General features: G+C 39.0%; 1 protein-coding gene across 1 annotated transcript in view; it reads left to right on the forward strand.

Moving 5' to 3' along the window:
* CNGB3 (cyclic nucleotide gated channel subunit beta 3) overlaps positions 1 to 21,382 on the forward strand; it is a 183,074-nt gene that overhangs the window by 16,555 nt on the left and 145,137 nt on the right. Inside the window, 1 exon segment of the mRNA NM_001143664.1 lies at positions 3,991 to 4,117. Within this exon segment, the coding sequence (NP_001137136.1) occupies positions 3,991 to 4,117 (127 nt within the window).

A 21,382-nucleotide genomic window follows, 5' to 3' on the forward strand; every position in this document is an offset into this window, starting at 1 on the left:
ATGCAAAATGTCAGGCTGGATGAAGCACAAGCTGGAATCAAGATTGCTGGGAGAAACATCAATAACCTCAGATATGGAGATGACACCACCCTTATGGCAGAAAGTGAAGAGGAACTGAAGAGCTTCTTGATGAAGGTGAAAGAGGAGAGTGAAAAAATTGGCTTAAAACTCAACATTCAAAAAACAAAGATCATGGCATCTGGTCCCATCACTTCATGGCAAATAGATGAGGAAACAATGGAAACAGTGACTGACTTTATTTTCTTGGACTCCCAAATCACTGCAGATGGTGACTGCAGCCATGAAATTAAAAGATGCTTGCTCCTTGGAAGAAAAGCTATAATCAACCTAGACAGAATATTAAAAGGCAGAGATATTACTTTGCTGACAAAGGTCCATCTACTCAGAGCTATGGTTTTTCCAGTAGTCAGGTGTGGGTGTGAGAGTTGGACTATAAAGAAAGCTGAGTGCTGAAGAATTGATGCTTTTGAACTGTGGTGTTGGAGAAGATTGCTGAGAGTCCCCTGGACTTCAAGGAGATCCAACCAGTCCATCCTAAAGGAAATCAGTCCTGAATATACATTGGAAGGACTGATGTTGAAGCTGAAACTCCAATACTTGGGCCACCTGATGGGAAGAACTGACTCATTGCAAAAGACCCTGATGCTGGGGAAGATTGAAGGCAAGAGGAGTAGGGGATGACAGAAGATGAGATGGTTGGATGGCATCACAGACTCGATGGAGTTTGAGCAAGCTCCCAGAGTTGGTGATGGACAGGGAAGCCTGGCGCGCTGTAGTCCATGGAGTCGCAAAGCATCAGACATGACTGAAGGACTGAACTGAACTGAACTGAATAAAAGGAGGTTTGTTTTTGGAACAGAATCCATAATGTATTTGGTGTTTTAACAGTTAGAAATTTAACTAAGTAATAAGGTCAGCTGCATCAAATATTCCAACCAATGAAAGCATTTTCAAGTCTTCTTTTTACATTCATCCAAAAAGAGCCACTTGAACCAATGCCTAATTAAGAACCTTATTCCCAAATTAGTTTCTTTATTTAAATCCCTCCTTTTGCACCAGTTATTTAGTGCCACTGATAAAATACAGAAGGTTGATAAATGTCATCAATCGTTTCCTCTCTTGAAGAGGAAAGCAGGTGTTTCACACCTACACAGGTCATCACCAAGCCCTGCTACAAGGGGGTCAGACAGTCTGGAGGTGTATCACTGAGGCCCGGCTGGAGACAGAATCCTCCAGGTTTTTGGAAAGCGCTCAGTTCTCACCCTTGCATATTCAGTAAAAGCAGCCATATCAGAACACTCTGATATCTTCCATGGGTACACATTCCAGGGCCAAATTTGACCAAGTATCCTGATGAGATCTGGCAATGGTTAGACAATGTGCAAAGAGCACAGTTGGCAGGAAGGCTCATTCCGTTCATTTGTGCAGCTACAAAAGAGGGAATCCTGCTGTCCCTGTGTGAAGCTGGGAACAAGTACAATGCCCAGCTCACAAAACTTTACCCAGATGCCAGTGCACGGTTTGCCATGTATTTTGGATTTCTCTTTCATGACGAAGATGATGCAAACAATGTGACCATCTGTTCCCACAAACAAATAACATGCTGCAGAGATGAAACGACACCCACACTGACTGTGGTTGATGGAGATCCTTTTGTTTTCAGTTCCCAGAGGTATTTTTTTTCAGTTGTTCTGCTTTGAATCCAAGAATGGAAAATAACTGGTTTCTCATCTTCATCAATAAGCTATGATTGAGGATTTATTTTATAATTGAAATGCTTATCCACAAAGCAAATTAGGCTATAATTAATTTCTAAATAGCCCAGATTCGTCATAATGGAGCATCGTTTTAGAAAGGCTTGGTAATGTCTAGAGGAGACCTGGTAAGATGTGAAGATCTGCTGACTTAGTTTAATCCAAATGTTGTGGAATAAAGAAATATTCTTTATTAGAATGGAAGAAAATAACTGCTACAAAATGATTGGTCATGTAACTGGTACTAGCAGAAAAGTAACACAGCAGAAATACATATGCTGTGGATTGAATTAGCAATGGAAGAGGAGGAAAAGGATAATATAACTTATACCCATGTGTCTCTATAAGAAGTCGTCACTAAAAATCTCCTAAGGAATATTCTGTTTTACAGATTCTGCCTCTTTTATATTCAGGAGGTCTTTATCTGAATTCTTTTATCATTTTTCATGTTCTACTTCAATCCTAATATTCTTTGGGGGACAGGTGTTCCTAGAAATTCATATGTGCACAAAATAGCTCATAGCCCTTTTTCGATCCAGACTCCTTTGATGAGCTCACATTAACCCTAGATCCTCCCCATGGAAAAAAATGCATACACGACATATAGTCTCAAGAGTTCCAGTCCAGGAATGTACTGGACATCCACAGCCAGAGGTTAAGAACTCTGCTTTAAAATACCATACAGTGATTGCCCCCAATATCTGTAGATATAGGAAAAAGAGTTGGCCATCCACTTTCTTAGGCAGCAATACATGGCACAGTGTCAAAGATCTGGAAAATGATTGTGGGAGGTGGATAAAAAATAGATATGACTTGATCCAAATAGATAAGGAAAATTCTTCTCTTTATTTCTATTCAAGTTTTTTAGTACAAAACGACATGTGGAAAGTGTGTGTTTCCTATCTTCCAGCCAAAATTACTTTAATTTCAAAACAAAGGTAAATAGATGCAAAATGAAAAAAAAATCATCTTGGAAAATCCAGGAGTTTGTTTTATATTGTGTTAGTCACTCAGCCATGTCTGACTCTTTGCAATCCCATGGACTATGACTCACTAGGATCCTCTGTCCATGGAATTCTCCAGGCAAGAATACTGCGGTGGGTTGCTATTCTCTTCTCCAGGGGATCTTCCCAACCCAGGAATCAAACCCTGATCTGGCCGCATTGCAGGCAGATTTTTTACTGAGTCAGCAGATAATTTTTTTTAATTGCAAGTAATGACTTTATTCTTGAAACGTTCTTGAAAAGCTTAGTATATTGAAAACTTTTAGATGGATCATAGCAATTTTGATATTAAAGGACTTGTATGCTGAAAACTTTTGTAAAGTAAGTGATCATCTCCTCATTTATCAGTTTTGCAAACCCAAATTTTCAATACTGTGTTGGCTTAAGTCTTTAAAATTAAAATGTACTATAATAAAATAAGAATCATTATTTGTGCTTTGATTTCATTTCCTAAACATAGTACATCCAATTAAAAATAAATTAGAAACTGAATAATGAATTAAATTGTATTCACTGTAATTCTTTGCTTCCTCTATATTTTCTTTTTATATTAAACAATTTACTTCATTTAAATCTTCTCTAAAATTCAAATATTTACCCATGAATTGATTATTCTCTGGGTAAATTACAATTTAAACTATATTAATTGGAAATTGTATTTGTAGGTTTGAATGAAAAAATAAAAAATGAATCAAACACATGATTAGCTTGCATTGCTTCTTCAAAAAAGAGGTCATAGCTAAAATGATCAAATCAAAAATCATTTTTATCAAAAAGCAAAATTAGAATGCAAAATTCTAAATACCAATGCCATCCTTTCTGCCTATTTTATTTTTCTGAATTTCTGATGAATCAATTTCAGCCATAAATTATGAATACTTTAGCAAACTGAAAATGCCTTTTGAATGTTAATTATATTGAATATTAATCCTTATTAATCTCAGCTTTGCTAGTATCAAAAAGAAATTATACCATGTGAAATTTTTGTTGCATAATGCACCACATGTAAGTGTATTTTTTAATCATTCTGAAGGTTCTGCATGTTATTAACATCTCCTGAATAAGATCCTACTTTGTTCAGAGGAATCTGAGAGGAGGTGTTCTGGAGAAGACTATCCTGAAAAAAAAAAACAAGCATCATCTGCTGTCCAACACAGCTGTATTAAGAGTGGCATATATTCTTCTATTTATATGTTGTTTCTTTTCCACAGATAAAGTCTCTGAGAAAAATACACATGAAGATAAGACCACAAACCCTGACTCTCAAAATCCAACAGCATCAACTGGAGCAAAACCAGAGCAGAAGGAAATGGGGACAGGGAAAGAAGACCCGGTCAGGTAAGAACTCAATAAAACACCTAATTCTGCACTCTGAAGTTCGAACAGCTAGTCCTCACGGAAATGACTGAGCGACTTTCACACTTGCCCGGTCCTCACTCTAGCTGAGCACAGGCCGGGAGAACTACAGCAGTCACAGGGTGCAGGGGACCCGGACCGGAGCTACAGCATGGTTTCTGTCTGTCCAGCTCACTGTTCCTTAGCAGCCCGCCAAGGCCGCGAACCAGGATCTTTAGGCAGCCAGTTGGCCATAGTCCATAGCACACCAACAAAAACATTGTAGTCACGTGTCTGAGTCATTAATATCATCTTGCCAACAGCCTACATATTTACAAGACTTGAGTCTTTTTAAAGGACTTGAAGAGAATGTATGATTCTTCTCTGAATTCACAAAGAAATAGCTACTTCAATACTGCAAACATTTTATTGTTCCAGAAGATTATTATTTCCTTTCATCTGCTAGATAAAGTGTGATATGATAACCAAGAATAATTACAGAAAGAGATAATCTTTATGCCACTGAAGGAATACAGTTATATAAATACTTCCCACAAAATTACTGGAAATATCACAAAGGAAATCGCAATTTCCATGTGAATCATCGAATCCACAATAAAACCCAATCTGAAGCTCCTTCACTTGGCCACCACTTGACATGTTATTATGTGTCTGCTGATCCAATTTGAATTGCTTGACTATAGTCAATGTAATTGAAATAAGCGTACCCTTCTTATTTAAGAGGCAAGAAGAGCTGTCATTTATAAAAAAGTGAAAAGTACCTTTGCTTCTCCTCCACCCCCTATTCCCACTTCTCTCCCAGCAGCCCTACTGTATTAAACTGTGAGCTGCCAAGAGGTGTTACAATGATAATCTGGGACCCAGTGTATTGGGTTGAACAACAGGCATCAGAAAGAGTGCATTTTCAATAAGTGTAGATTTGACGGTATAAGAAAATAAATTCAAGCTTACTCTACCACACATACAAAAAATAGCTTGACAAAAATTAAACATGACATTTTATTTAGGCAGAGAGAAGATACTTAAACTCTGAAGTAAATATTAGACTCTCAAAACTGGGATAAGTATTTATATTATACCTGTAACAGTTGGCGTTTATAGACGGTTTACAGTCCTTTTGGTGAGCCACTGTTGTCTTTACTGCAAAGACAAGCCGCCAAGGCACAAAGAGGTTAATTAGTTCGCCTCTAGTCGTAGGGTCAGCTCCGCCAAGACCAGACAGCGGAAGAGTCAGATCCTGGAGTGGAACTCTCCCTGCCTCCCACCAGTACACGCGCTGTTAATCAACAGCTTAACTTTTTGAACTGATCTCTCTTTCTAGCATTTATTTTAGTATATTTTATTTTTTGTAACAACCGGGATGATAGGTAGTTTCTCAAAGGACTGAAGTGAAAGCCGTAACTAACATTTTTAGGGATGCATTCTTCTTCACCTAACAGAGTACTTTCACTTTTCTGAAGTATGAAAATGCAGACATTTCAGTTACTCAGAAAATGGGTCATATCTTAAACACACAAAACTCCTGGACACGGCCTTGTCTGTTACCCCAGTGCATCGTTTCCTCCCCTTCTTCCTATCTCTCTGCACCAGTCCCATTTCAGACTCTTGTTCTCATGAACTGATTACTCTCTGGAATGTTCGATTATTCATTTGGTAATATGGGCTTCCCAGGTGACTCAGACAGTAAACAATTTACCTGCAATGCTGAAAACCTGGGTTCAATCCCTGGGTCAGGAAGAGGCCCCAGAGAAGGGAAGGGCAACCCACTCCAGTTTTCTTGCCTGAAGAATCCCATGGGCAGAGGACCCTGGCAGGCGACATCCCACGGGGTCACAAGGAGTCAGACACAACTGAGTGACTAACACTTTCACTTTGCAATATAAGCAGCATAATCTCTTGAGAATTACTGACAAACTGAGTAGACCCATGTTAGTTTAAGCTCTGGCTTTATAGCCAAACACACTTTTCCTCAGGATTGCGGGAGAACCAGTTACATTGAAGGAGCAGCTTAAAAGGGTACCTGGAAATTCCAGTGTCACTTTTGACTAATATGACTAGAAATCTTAATTTTAAATCCCGTGGAGGACTTACCAAAGCCTTCCTCTTTTGATTTCACAGGCTTCACTGGTACCACATCTTGAGTCCTAGAGAGCAGAGGTTTTGTACATAACTAGAAAATATCAATGGTAAAATAAATTTCTATTAAAAGTATTATTTCACAACACTCTCAATGAGTAAAAATGATTTTGATATCTTCAGTTATTAAAAATCAACAACTTCACTTCACTCTGTATAATAGGCTCCAGTTTCATCCACCTCGTTAGACCTGATTCAAATGAATTCTTTTTAATGGCTGAGTAATATTCCATTGTGTATATGTTCCATGGCTTTCTTATCCATTCATCTGCTGATGGACATCTAGGTTGTTTCCATGTCCTGGCTATTATAAACAGTGCTGCGATGAACATTGGGGTACACGTGTCTCTTTCAATTCTGGTTTCCTCAGTGTGTATGCCCAGTAGTGAGATTGCTGGGTCATAAGGCAGTTCTATTTCCAGTTTTTTAAGGAATCTCCACACTGTTCTCCATAGTGGCTGTACTAGTTTGCATTCCCACCAACAGTGTAGGAGGGTGCCCTTTTCTCCACACCCTCTCCAGCATTTATTGCTTGTAGACTTTTGGATCGCAGCCATTCTGACTGATGTGAAATGGTACCTCATTGTGGTCTTGATTTGCATTTCTCTGATAATGAGTGATGTTGAGCATCTTTTCATGTGTTTGTTAGCCATCTGTATGTCTTCTTTGGAGAAATGTCTGTTTAGTTCTTTGGCCCATTTTTTGATTGGGTCGTTTATTTTTCTGGAATTGATCTGCAAGAGTTGCTTGTATATTTTTGAGATTAGTTGTTTGTCAGTTGCTTCATTTGCTATTATTTTCTTCCATTCTGAAGGCTGTCTTTTCAGCTTGCTTATAGTTTCCTTTGTTGTGCAGAAGCTTTTAAGTTTCATTAGGTATACTAATGCATATATATAAAATTTAGAAAGATGGTAACAATAACCCTGTATGCGAGACAGCTAAAGAGACACAGGTGTATAGAACAGGCTTTTGGACTCTGTGGGAGAGGGAAAGGGTGGGATGATTTGGGAGAATGGCATTGAAACATGTATAATATCATATATGAAATGAATCGCCAGTCCAGGTTTGATGCTGATACTGGATGCTTGGGGCTGGTACACTGGGACGACCCAGAGACATGGTATGGGGAGGGAGGAGGGAGGAGAGTTCAGGATGGGGAACACGTATACACCCGTGGCGGATTCATGTTGATGTATGGCAAAACCAATACAATAGTGTAAAGTAATTAACCTCCAATTAAAATAAATAAATTTATATTTAAAAAATTCAACAACTTTAAACCTGGGCAAGGTCAGGTTTTAAAAAGCTTCCTCTCCTTGAAAAACATCAAGGATTTGATTGATTTCAGGTGCTAAATATAGAAGCTGTGTGAATGACACTCTCACCTTAACTTTTTGAACTTAAAAAAGTTAGATTATTAATAAATAAAACTTAAAGCCAGGTTTTTTACTCTAAGTGCATCTATTTTATCCTCTGACCTAAGCCATGGGTTGAATAGGAATTATGTGTCTAAGCTGATTGATTAGTATTGGGGAGAATGCTTGTTGTAAATTTTTCTGACTTTGTGTGTAAAGTGCACTGTGATAGTATTGATTATGCCTTTAGTTTCTGTCACACTTAGCAAAAGATATGCCAGAGGTAGATAACAAAAGAACCAACAGGATATAGATATAAATATATTTTTAACAACAAGATTGTTGTTGTTCAGTCAATCAATCATGCCCATCTCTTTGTGACCCCATGGACTGCAGCATGCCAGGCTTCCCTGTCCTTCACCATCTCCTGGAGCTTGAACAAACTCATGTCCATCAAGTCGGTGATGCCATCCAACCATCTCATTCTCTGTCATCCCCTTCTCCTCCTGCCTTCAATCTTTCCCAGCATCAGGGTCTTTTCCAGTGAGCCAGTTAGTTCTTCACATCAGGAGGCCAAAGTATTGGAGCTTCAGCTTCAGTATCAGTCCTTCCAAGGTATATTCAGGTTTGATTTCCTTTAGCATTGATAGGTTTGATCTCCTTGCAGTCCAAGGGACACTGAAGAATTTTCTCCAACACCACAGTTAAAAAGAATCAGTTCTTCAATGCTCCGCCTTCTTTAGAGCCCAACTCTCACATCCATACATGACTGCTGGAAAAACCATAGCTTTGACTAGATGCATCTTTGTTGGCAAAATAATGTCTCTGCTTTTTAATATGCTGTCCAGTTTTGTCATAGCTTTCTTCCAAGGAGCAAGTGTCTTTTAATCTCATGACTGCAGTCATCATCTACAGTGATTTTGGAGTCAAAGAAAAGAAAGTGAGTGACTGTTTCCCCATCTATTTGTCATGAAGTGATGGGACCGGATGCCATGATCTTCGTTTTCTGAATATTGAGTTTTAAGCCAAATTTTTCACTCTCTTCTTTTACCTTCATCAAAAAGCTCTTTAGTTCCTCTTTGCTCTCTGCCATAAGGCTAGTGTCATCTGCATATCTGAGGTTATTGATATTTCTCCCAGCAATCTTGATTCCAGCTTGTGCTTCATCCAGCCCAGCATTTTGCATGATGTACTCGGCATAAAAGTTAAATAAGCAGAGTGACAATATACAGCCTTGACATACTCCTTTCCCAATTTGGAACTAGTCTGTTGTTCCATGTCTAGTTCTAACTGTTGCTTCTTAACCTGCATACAGCTTTCACAGGAAGCAGTTAAGGTGGTCTGGTATTACCGTCCCTAAGAATCGTCCAGTTTGTTGTGATCCACACCATCAAAGGCTTTAGTGTAGTCAATGAAGCAGAAGTAGATGTTTTCTGGAATTCTCTTGCTTTGTCTATGATCCAATGGATGCTGGCAATTTGATCTCTGGTTCCTCTGCCCTTTCTAAATTCAGCTTGTACATCTGAAAGTTCATGTTCACATACTGTTGAAGCCTGGCATGGAGAATTTTGAGCATTACTTTGCTAGCATGTGAAATGAGTGCAATAGTGTGGTAGTTTGAACATTCTTTAGCATTGCCCTTCTTTGGGATTAGAATGAAAACATACCTTTTCCAGTCTTGTGTATAAACAAGACTTTATGTATATAAAGAGATTTATTTTAAGGAATTGTCTCCCATGATAATGGAGGCTGGGAAGTCCCAACATCACCAATCAGTGAGCTAGAGACTCAGGAGAGCCAATGACATCGTTCAGGTCTAAATCTGAAAGTCTCAGGATTGATGGTACAATTCCAGTTCGAAAGCTGGCAAGCTCAAGACTCCAGAAGGCACAAAGAGTCTGAAGGCAGGAAGAGCTCCTGTCCCTGCCAGGAGGAGCCCGTCTCACTCACAGGAGGGTCCGCCTGTTTGTTGTGGTCATGCAGGCCCTCAGCTGATTGGACACACAGCTGTGTGCTCTGGCTATGGCTGTGAGGGTGCTTTGAATGACTTTAACATTTGAATATGTAGACTAAGTAAAGCAGAGTGCCCTCGCTAACGTAAGTGGCCCTCATCAGATCAGTTGAGGGCCTGTATAAGTAGAACAAAACGGCTGACCCTCCTGTGAATGAGAGACTCCTCCTGGCAGGGACAGGAGCTCTTCCTGCCTTCAGACTCTGTGCCTCCTGGGGTCTTGAGCTTGCCAGCTTTCAAACTGGAATTATGCCATCAATCCTGAGACTTTCAGATTTAGACCTGAACTATGTCATTGGCTCTCCTGGGTCTCTAGGTGGTCCTAGTGGTAAAGAACCCACCTCCCAAAGCAGGAGACGTAAGAGGTGCAGATTCGATCCCTGAGAAGATCCTCTGGAGGAGGGCTTGGCAATCCACTCCAATATTCTTGCCTGGAGAATCTCATGGACAGAGGAGCCTGGCAGGACACGGTCCATAGGATTGCAAAGAGTTGGCCTTAACTGTCGTGACCTGGCTCGCATGTGCAAATACCTGGGACCCTGTGGCCCAGGGTAGGTGACACATACTATTAATTATCACACCATCTCCATTACTCACATAAAGCAGTTGAAACTATAAAAGTCCTTGTTTTTCTGATGCTAAAATATGGTCTTTTCTCACCATTTCAAAGCCCTCTCTTACCTGCAATAGACTGGAATGTTTGTGCTCCTTCAAAATTCACGTGCTCAAACTCTAACCCCCAATGTGATAGTGTTAGAAGATTGGGTCTTTAGGAGGTGGACTCCATCATAAATGAAATTCTTGCCCTTATAAAGAGGCCCTTGAGAGCCCTCTTGTCCTCTTTCCACCGTGAGAGAATACAAGAATCCTATAAAACAGAAGAGAGCTCTCACCAGGACCCAACTATGTTGGCACAGTGATCTCAGACTCCCAACCTCCAGAACTGTGAGAAATGAATTTCAGTTGTTTACATGCTACCAGTCCACTGTATTTGTTATAGCAATCTAAACTGAGAAAGACATCACCCAACTCTTTAACTTACAGCCTCAGTATGCTTAGACATACACAACAATGACCTTCCTCATTATGCCACAGAAGAGAAATCCTAATGTTAACTATTTACAAAGTTAGGCTAAATGTTTAAAAAATATTCTCTTTTCTCAAATATAGTTTTGTGAGGATAGAGGAGTATGAATATATGCTGAAGCCAAACTGACATATTATTTATGTCTATTAGCTCTTTATACAAACACAAAAAGGTGAGTAAAGTTTATATTATTATTATAAAGATGTGAATTCATAAAATAAAATCACTATTGTGATCCTATGATTTTTTTAATCCAACTCCCAAGAAGTTTCTAAATACAGCCTAAAATTAATTTTCTAGCCATAGTAATAGTACTTATCTCAGATACATGTCAGCCCAGCAGGAGATTTCTTTTCAAGATATCCAAGTATTACATGTCTACTTTCTGACTCCATTCTGAATCCATTTGTGGTAAACTAGTTTATTTCTTTTTATATTTATTATTTTTTATATCATTTCAGAATTTTTGTGAACTGTTTAGCCAAGGGGAAAATGTTCTTTGCAAATATTCCCAGAAAAAAAAGCAACAAACTCATTAACTTGTCAGATGAATCATTTAGCTTCTAAAAGACATGGGGTTCACCCCTGGAAAGTCCCAGTGATGCCGTTTGTCCATTACTAAGAAAAACAGCCTGTTTCTGGCATTCCATCTCAGCACAGTCTTATTTTTTAATATAAAAAAGTGTATTTTGATGGACGCTAATGAATAGCAAGCAAAAGAAGATGTGTTTTGCCTGGATATGTCAAATAGCTATGTCTGAAAAGGAGACGACATTGAATGCCTGATAGGTTAAGTGGTTGAATGACGAACAAGCAAGTGAGTGAAAAGTTCAGTGCCCGTGGCGGGGTGCACTGCAAGACTGGCTTTTACCGTCTAGTATATGGCTTTTCATCACTGCCGCTACCCATCATGCCAAGAAGGAAGGTTATTTCTTTGAATAGTCTTCTTTGTTCGTAACAGCAATCAGTCTCTATTTGGGTGGTTTTCAAATAGGCAGTACTTCACAGCAGGGACAATGAGAACAGAACAGAATCCAGAGTCTTATCAGCACTCATAAACACTGATATTCATTGTCTTGTAGCTAGAAAAGGCAAGAATCACTGCCAGAAAGACACTTAAAAATCCATATGTGACTTTATTATTGAAGTAGAAAAAGAATGGCAGCTATCAAGTTTACAAAATAAAATACAATTGATACTGTAAAAATGTATGAGATCGTAGAAACCATAAAATCAGCTACCCATTTGCTGATTTTATGAGATGAATAATAAAGAATGATGCACCATTACACTCGCTGCTGCTGCTAAGTCGCTTCAGTCGTGTCCAACTCTGTGCGACCCCATAGCCGGCAGCCCACGAGGCTCCCCCATCCCTGGGATTCTCCAGGCAAGAACACTGCAGTGGGTTGCCATTTTAACCCCTATTAAAATTTGCCTCTACGGTAAGCAATACTTTTATAATTAGGCATTGCAGACACTTTTAACAACAGATTGGCAACTCATATTAATAATGATTGCTGACTATATTTCTAGCAATATGGCAGACTAAATATTTATATTAATAGAAAACTCTTTGAGGAGAATGTAATTAAATCTACTAGGTAAAATGCAAAACCTACATTTGAAAGCATTCCCCAGCTAGTGAAAAATAAATTCTTCTGGTAGAAAGTTTTAGAAACTGGGTGTTTGCCTTGAGGATTTTTCAAAACTCTACAACCTAGATCTGAGTTGAAATATATCACTAGTGAAATAAAACCTGGGATTAAACTGGATGTAAATACAGATTGGAAATTCTTTCATAAAACTAGAATTCCACCAGGTAACCCACTGAAGAGTAAACTATTTCTCAGAGAGAAAAAGCTTGAGTAATACTTGGCCCTTGTCCTGATTTTGAGTGGGAAAAATGGAAGAAATTTAAAACTGGGGAGGGAGGCAGGGGATGGGGAAGCAAAGAGGAAAGAAAAGGGAGGAGATGAAAGGGAAAGGAAGAAAAGGAAAAGGGAGAAAAAAATTATTAGCCACAAGTCAGTATTCATATAAGCCTGGAACCAAGATTCTTGTACTATCTGTATCCTAAAAAAAAAAATTGAAGCTAAAAAACATTTTAAATAATTAAGTTTGAAAGCCCAGATATCTTCAAAAATCCAACAAAATTTGGAAGATAGTAAACCTTAAAACCACATCTCAAAATATCCCTATTGATAAAAGTCCAATTTATTCAAAAATTACTAAACATATGAGGAAATAAATAACTATGAACAACATTGCAGAAGCAACAAACTGCAGAATCAGACCCTTAAAAACCTACAGAGGATGAAATTATCCAAAATAGTATATTGCATAAAATAAGTATGCTATATATATTAAATGGAGAAGGAAATGGCAACCCACTCCAGTACTCTTGCCTGGAAAATCCCATGGATGGAGGAGCCTGGTAGGCTGCAGTCCATGGGGTCGCTGAGGGTCGGACACGACTGAGTGACTTCACTTTCACTTTTCACTTTCCACTTTCATGCATTGGAGAAGGAAATGGCAACCCACTCCAGTGTTCTTGCCTGGAGAATCCCTAGGACAGGGAGCTAGAAAAGATTGAAAATAAGACAAGAAACATCAAACAAGAATTTGTCAGAACTGACAAGGTATTTTTGCAAATTAACTGAGAAAAACATCTAGAAACAAAAAATATAACCTCTAAAATTAGCAAGTTAGTGAGCTAGACCACAGATTAGAGAGTTGAAGAGCTAGCAAAGTGGATGACAAATTGGAAGAAATCACCCAAACTTCCACCAGAAAGAAAAAGGATAAAAGCTATGAGCAATAGATTAAAATTAAGAAGTGTGGAGGCAAGCATGAAAAGATAGAAAATGCATATAATCAGAATTCCAGAAAAAAAGATAATAAATAGAATGGTGGAGAATAAACATTCAAAGAGATATTCAAAGAGTTTTTATTCCAATCCCAAAGAAAGGCAATGCCTAAGAATGTTCAAATTACCGTACAATTGCACTCATTTCACATTCTAACAATATGATGCTCAAAATCCTTCAAGCTAGGCTTCAGTATACATGAACAACTTTCAGACGTACAAGCTGGATTTAGAAAAGGCGGAGGAACCAGAGATCAAATTGCTAACATCCACTGGATCACAGAAAAAAACAAGGGAATTCCAAAAAAATTCTACCTCTGCTTCTCTGACTATGCTAGCCTTTGACTATGAATCACAACGAATGTGGAAAATTCTTAAAGATATGGAAATACCAGACCACCTTACCTGTCTTCTGAGAAACCTATATGTGGGTTAAGTTCTATCCGTAGAACTGGATATGGAAGTGACTAGTTCCCAACTGGTAATGGAGTACAACAAGGATGTATATTGTCACCCTCCTTTGTCCATAGGATTCTCCAAGTTAAGAGTACTGGAATGGGATGCCATTCCCTTCTCCAGGGGATCTTCCAGACCCAGAGATCAAATCCCAGTCACCTGCATTGCAGGCAGATTCTTTACTGTCTGCGCCACCAGGGAAGTCAGAATGTACATGCAGAGTACATTATGTGAAATGCCGTGCTTGATGACTCATGAGCTAGAATCAAGATTCCCGGAAGTAATATCGACAACCTCAGATATGCAGATGATACCGCTTTAATGGTAGAAAGTGAGGAGGAACTAAAGAGCCTCTTGATGAAGGTGAAAGAGAAAAGTAGAAAAGCTGGCTTAGAAGTCAACATTCAAAACGCAAAGATTATGGCAAATAGATGCAGAAAAAGTGGAAGCTGTTACAGATTTTATCTTTTTGGCTTCCAAAGTCATTGTGGATGGTGACTGCAGTTATGAAATTAAAAGACACTTGCTCCCTTGGAAGAAAAGCTATAACAAACCTAGACAACATATTAAAAAGCAGAGACATCACTTGGCCAACAAAGATCCATATAAGCTATCATTTTTCCAGTGGTCAGGTACAGTTGTGAGAGTTGGACTATAAAGAAGGCTGAGCACTGAAGAATTGACGCTTTTGAGCTGTGGTTCTGGAGAAGACTGTTGAGAGTCCCTTGGACAGCAAGGAGACCAAACCAGTCCATCCTAAAGGAAATCAGTCCTGAATATTCACTGGAAAGACTGATGCTGAATCTGAAGCTCCAATACTCTGGCCACCTGATGCCAACAGCCGACTCATTGGAAAAGGCCCTGATGCTGGGAAAGATTGAGGGCAGGAGGAGAAGGAGACAACAGAGGATGAGATGGTTGGATGGCATCACTGACTCAAAGAACATGAGACTGAGCAAACTCAAGGTATAGTGAAGGACAAGGATGCCTGGCATGCTGCAGTTCATGGAGTCACAAAGAGTCAGACATAACTTAGATACTGAACAGCAACAAATCCTAAATATATTCTAGTAAAACTTAAAAGTACAAAAGACAAAACAAAAAAGATTTTAATTAAAAAAATACAGGCCACATAAAATAGGAAAAATAAACTAATGTCTGACTTAACTGTAACAGTGGAAACTAGTAGACAGGAGAATAACATTATCATGTTTCAAAAAGTAATAGTCTAGAGTTGTCTACCTGGTGAAATTCAAAATGATCAAAAATGATCATTAAACTGAGATACTTTCAGTCAAGCAAAAAGAAGAGAGCTTAGAAATGTTTTAATGTATACTTTAGGAAAAAAAAAAACTGTCTGAGGAAGAAATACTCACACTGGGGTAGTCAGAGATCAGACAAGAAAAAGAATTTATTGCAAATATTTCAATAAAAATACCAACTATTCATTTAACTAATAAATAGTTAATTTAACATTAATTTATTATACTTAATTCTACATTATTATTCTAAATATTATACAAAGAATTCTGCAGTTTAAGAATTGTTGTAAGAGGTAGGAGAGCTGCCTGTAAGTTCAAGGGTGGAAATTGCAATCCAGAAATTAGAAAGGTGCAGAAATTAGCTGCCAATGCCACAGCTGCCCCTTAATTTCAAAGGTGCAGACTGGCAGTAGAATATAGATTCTGAAGGAGGCTTAAGAAGATCTGCTGATTCTGAGGAAACATGCTCTGGTCTTCTGCCAGACGACAACTTCCTTTTAACTTTCAAATTGCCTACAAAAGTCTCTCATTGGTGGAATTTAAATCAGAACCCTTCTGGCAGAGGAGTCTTAAAAATAAGGTTCCCAGGCCTTCAGACACTGCAATAACATGGAAGAGTGTATAAGGAGCAGAAATGCTACTGATTGCAAATAGACAATTCAGCACAGAGATTCAATAAAAAACGAATGAAGGAAAACATGTAGACAAACAGAAGCAAACACTGACACCGTGAAATAATCATGAAAGTGAAATGTTAGTCGCTCAGCCATGTTCAACGCTTTGCGACCACATGGACTGTAGCCCGCCAGGCTCCTCCATCCATGGGATTCTCCAGGCAAGAATACCGGAGTCGGTCGCCATGCCCTTCTCAGGGGATCTTCCCAACCCAAGGACTGAACCTGGGTCTCCTGCACTGCAGGCGGATTCTTGACCATCTGAGCCACCAGCGAAATAATTACAATAATGTCTAAACTGAAGGAGAAGGCAATGGCAACCCACTCCAGTACTCTTGCCTGAAAATCCCATGGACAGAGGAGCCTGGTAGGCTGAAGGTAAAAAATGAGGTAGAACTGAACTATTCCCTCTAGAGTAAGGTGATTACATACAAAGAATTAAGAATTCAATCAATTTTAGAACTTCCTAATGAAACACACATGTTAAAATATATTTGAAAAACACTAATTTAATTAAAACCTACACTAAATCTATATGATTTTTATATTATGAGATGATAGACAAGAGACAGAGAGAACACTGAGTAATTACGTCAATTACAAATGAAACTGATGACTCCAGCTCCTTGATGGCTGAGTTTAAAATATGACTTTTTGTTTATTAATAGTTTTTTGTAATTCATTAAGTATATAGTATATTTGAACGACACAACTGACAAATTAAACATAAAAGAAATTTAGAGAACCCTTATATCCAGTAACTGAAGGATAAATACTTAATTCAAGCTGAAATAGAACATTACAAAAATTCACAATATATTGCCGAGGTACACCATAAAATCTCCCAGGAGCTCCTTAAAAATACAAATATCTGTGTGCTACTACTCCCAATGATACTGATTTTACTGGTCTGGAGTGGGTCTTTCACATGTCTAAAAACCTCCTCGGGTAATTCCACCATCCATCCAGGGCAAAGAACCATTTCACTAGGAGTGACCATTTCTCAAGTTGAGACTTAAGGTGAGTCTTAATTAATGTTAACGATTTCACATTGAATATATTTCTAACGACTATGCAATAAAGTTAGAAGTTAATTTTTTTTCATTAAATTTTTATTTTTACTTTATTTTACTTTACAATACTGTATTGGTTTTGCCATACATTGACATGAATCCACCAAGGGTAAGAAACTAAAATTTTGAAAAAGTGTCACATAATAAAAGAAATTTAAAACACACTTTTAAGTGACCCTTGGGTCAACAAATAAATCATGAGTGAAACTAGAAAATATGTAGAGAGGAACAACAATGAAAATATGGCACACCAAACTTACAGAATAGTAAAGACACTGTCCCCAGTGGATCAGATGATAGAGAATCAACCTTCAATGCAGGAGACACAGGAGACACAAGTTTCAGCCCTGGGTCAGGAAGATCTCCTGGAGAAGGAAATGGAAAACCAATCCAATATTCTTGCCTGAAATATCCCATGGACAGAGGAGCCCAGAGGACAATAGTCCAAAAGATCACAAAGAGTTGAATACAACTGAGCAACAAACACACACAGACACACACTCCAGAAGTTATTTAGTTGCTAAATCATGTCCAACTATTTTATGACCACCAGGCTTCCCTGTCTATGAGATTATCCTGGCAAGACTAGTGGAGTGGGTCGCCATTTCCTTCTCCAGTGGATCTTCCTGACTCAGGGATCCAACCAACATCTGCTTGGCAGGTGAATTTGTTACCACAAAGCCATCAGGTAATTAACTAGCATAGGGTAAAACCATTATATCGTGTAATCCCAGAAGTAAAACAATAATTCTGACCCTCAATATGGTTCAATTTAAAACTCCATCTTGACCTCAAATAATTATTAGTAGTAATATATATTGAGAAATCTGTATGCAGGTCAGGAAGCAACAGTTAGAACTGGACATGGAACAACAGACTGGTTCCAAATAGGAAAAGGAGTACGTCAAGGAGGTATATTGTCACCCTACTTATTTAACTTCTATGCAGAGTACATCATGAGAAATGCTGGGCTGGAAGAAGCACAAGCTGGAATCAAGATTGCTGGGAGAAATATCAATAACCTCAGATATGCAGATGACACCACCCTTATGGCAGAAAGTGAAGAGGAGCTAAAAAGCCTCTTGATGAAAGGGCAAGAGGAGAGTGAAAAAGTTGGCTTAAAGCTCAACATTCAGAAAATGAAGATCATAGCATCTGGTCCCATCACTTCATGGGAAATAGATGGGAAACAGTGGAAACAGTATCAAACTTTATTTTTTTTTTTTTGGCTCCAAAATCACTGCAGATGGTGACTGCAGCCATGAAATTGAAAGACGCTTACTCCTTGGAAGAAAAGTTATGACCAACCTAGACAATATATTAAAAAGCAGAGACATTACTTTGCCAACAAAGGTCCATCTAATCAAGGCTATGGTTTTTCCAGTGGTCACGTATGGATGTGAGAGTTGGACTATAAAGAAAGCTGAGCGCTGAAGAATTGATGCTTTTGAACTGTGGCGTTGGAGAAGACTCTTGAGAGTCCCTTGGACTGCAAGTAGATCCAACCAGTCCATTCTAAAGGAGATCAGTCCTGGGTGTTCCTTGGAAGAACTGATGCTAAAGCTGAAACTCCAATACTTTGGCCACCTGATGGGAAGAACTGACTCACTTGAAAAGACCCTGATGCTGTGAAAGATTGAAGGCAGGAAGAGAAGGGGACGATAGAGAATGAGATAGTTGGATGGCATCATTGACTTGATGGACATGAGTGTGAGTAAACTCCAGGAGTTGGTGATGGACGGGAGGCCTGGCATGCTGCAGTCCATGGGGTCACAGAGAGTCAGACACGACTGAGCAACTGAACTGAACTGATTCATATTCATATAATAAATGTGTATGTGTGTACTAGGTTGCTTCAGTCGTGTCCAAACTTCTCTGTCCATGGGATTCTCCAGGCAAGAATACTGACATGGGTTGCCATTTCCTTCTCCAAATAAATATGTTTATTTGGTGACATATTACCTGCTAGAGTCTACATCTGTGCTCTCTACTCTTAAAAGTCAAAAATACTGCTGCCAGAAATTAGATGCGGCATTTGAAGATGGAACAGACCAGTATCAGAAACAGCAAGAGCGACATACTGGTAGGCAGTCAGACATGAGTCAGCACACAAGAGACAAATTTAAGAACATACATAGTTGTCTTGAGAGTGGTACAAGCCTACAGACATGGTTTGTGGTCCTATTTAAATCACTTCAGTCTTTATCATGGATTAATATCACTCATTATCAGGCAAATCCGCTGCCTGTTGCCATAGAATACCAGAGCAGACAGAACTTGTCTACCTTCTTTTTTTATTTGCCTTAGAACTAAGGAAATTAGACAAATTTTATAATAATTTTTTCACCAAAATTATGATTTTTTAAAAAAAATGAGTCTTCTTACTTACCTGGTACAGTGAAGGAAAACATAGGATAATTAGTGGATTGATTGAAAGTTTTTCAAAAATTATGCAAGTGGACAAATTCAGATTACTATGAGGCAGGAGAACAATACCCATGAATAAAGCAGAGAGTGTGGAAACAAAGGAGGGGGCAGGGTGGTAAGAGACGAGAGGAGGGGACACGGAAGTGAACTCGAGTGTACCCACGTGCTCCTCCTTCCCACCAAGAGACAATCAAGCTGCGCGCTGCCATATGGAAAAGTGAGGCCAGGGTTGTGAATATCATCTGACTTTTTCAAAAAGAGCCCAAAATGAACACTACCAAAATAAATTGAAATTCTTTTCGGCTCCAGGCCAAACAGAACACAGCTACCATCTCTGCTTTAAAAGGGTAGGCAAGTTCTAAACAAGTTCACTGTTAAAAAATATAATTCCACTATAAAGATAGAGATGTGGTCCACAGGGAAAACATTCATTAATGCTCTTCCCAATGTGAAGCCCATATAGAAGAAAGAGTCAAAATGGTAAGAACATTTTGTGGATTATAATTAATAAATGTGTGTGTTTCCTTTCAGTATTCTTTTGCTATTTTTAGGATTTGGATTTATATTGTAGTATTTTTAGATATTGTATTTTAGATATTTGGGATATCTTTTGTCTGATATTATTTAATAAGCAGTCTTCCATGTGAATAGCATGTTTTTGTAGCCAAACACATTCTCTTTAATGCATTTGTAACAGTCCAAATGTGCACTAATGGCAAGAGTCTAGAAAAAAGGTTTTGTTGATTTATTTGAAAGTTCACTGACGGATGGAAGTTGGAAGACCTGGTAAAAAACAGGTAAAATGGAAGCTCCCTAATGTGAGAGAGTAACTAGATGACTCATCGAGTTTTTTAAAATCTTTATCTCCTTGGGAAGAAGAAAATGATGGATCTGCCAAGGACTGGCATTAGCAGGAGACAAGAAAATGCTGAGACCAAGGGCTAGAGATGGGGAAGGGAGTGCCTCCCCACCTGTCACAGCGGCAGACGAAAGAGAGGAATGACCCGAGAAAGAAAAAAAGATATTTCCACCATCACGGGGAGCAGAAAAACGGGCACAGTGACTTGCAGCATGCAGAGTCTCAAACAGCAGCAAAAACGCTATACAGATAAGCCGAGGGAGCAACCCTATAAGCAACCTAAAAGATAAGTAAGTTAGCCTGTGGGCGTCAGGATGGGAAATGGAGGCTATCAGAGGCTCCTATAATTTTTCCTACCTTTTTGAGCAAGGAAGGAACTTGAATGTTTCAGCAAGTCAGCAAAGGTAAGCGGAATTACTTAGCTGTTTGAGTGAGGCAGTTATCAGAGGGGTTGACGATTTTATCTCAGATGTTTAGCCCAGGGTCTGGCACCTACCTATATGCAGAGGAGCTTGGCAGGCTATAGTCCAGGGGATCACAAAGAGTCAGACATGACTGAGCGACTAACACTTTCATAGGCACTTAGAGATAATTGCTTTGTGAATAAGACATCATGTATTTATTCTACTCCAAGTAGATTTCCAGAAATCTAAATCTTAAAAAAAAAAAGAAAGAAAGAAAGAACATGAAAGTGTTCGTTGCTCAGTGGTATCTGACTCTGTGTGACCCCATGAACTATACCTTTGTCCGTTGAATTCTCCAGGCCTGGAGTGGGTAGCCATTCCTTTCTCCAGGGGATCTTCCCGGTCTAGGGATCAAACCTGGGTCCCCTGCAATACAGGCAGATTCCTTACCATCTGAGCCACCAGGGAAGCCCAGAAATCACAAAGTGAACCATGTGCATGGTGTCCTAAGTTGTTTCAGTCGTGTCCCACTCTTGGCGACCCCATGGACCATAACCCACCAGGCTCCTCTGTCCATGGGATTCTCCAGGCAAGAATACTGGAGTGGGTTGCCATGCTCTCCTCCAGGGGATCTTCC

Source organism: Ovis aries, chromosome 9 (genome assembly GCF_016772045.2).
Source record: "Ovis aries strain OAR_USU_Benz2616 breed Rambouillet chromosome 9, ARS-UI_Ramb_v3.0, whole genome shotgun sequence".
Classification (NCBI taxonomy): Eukaryota; Metazoa; Chordata; class Mammalia; order Artiodactyla; family Bovidae; genus Ovis; species Ovis aries.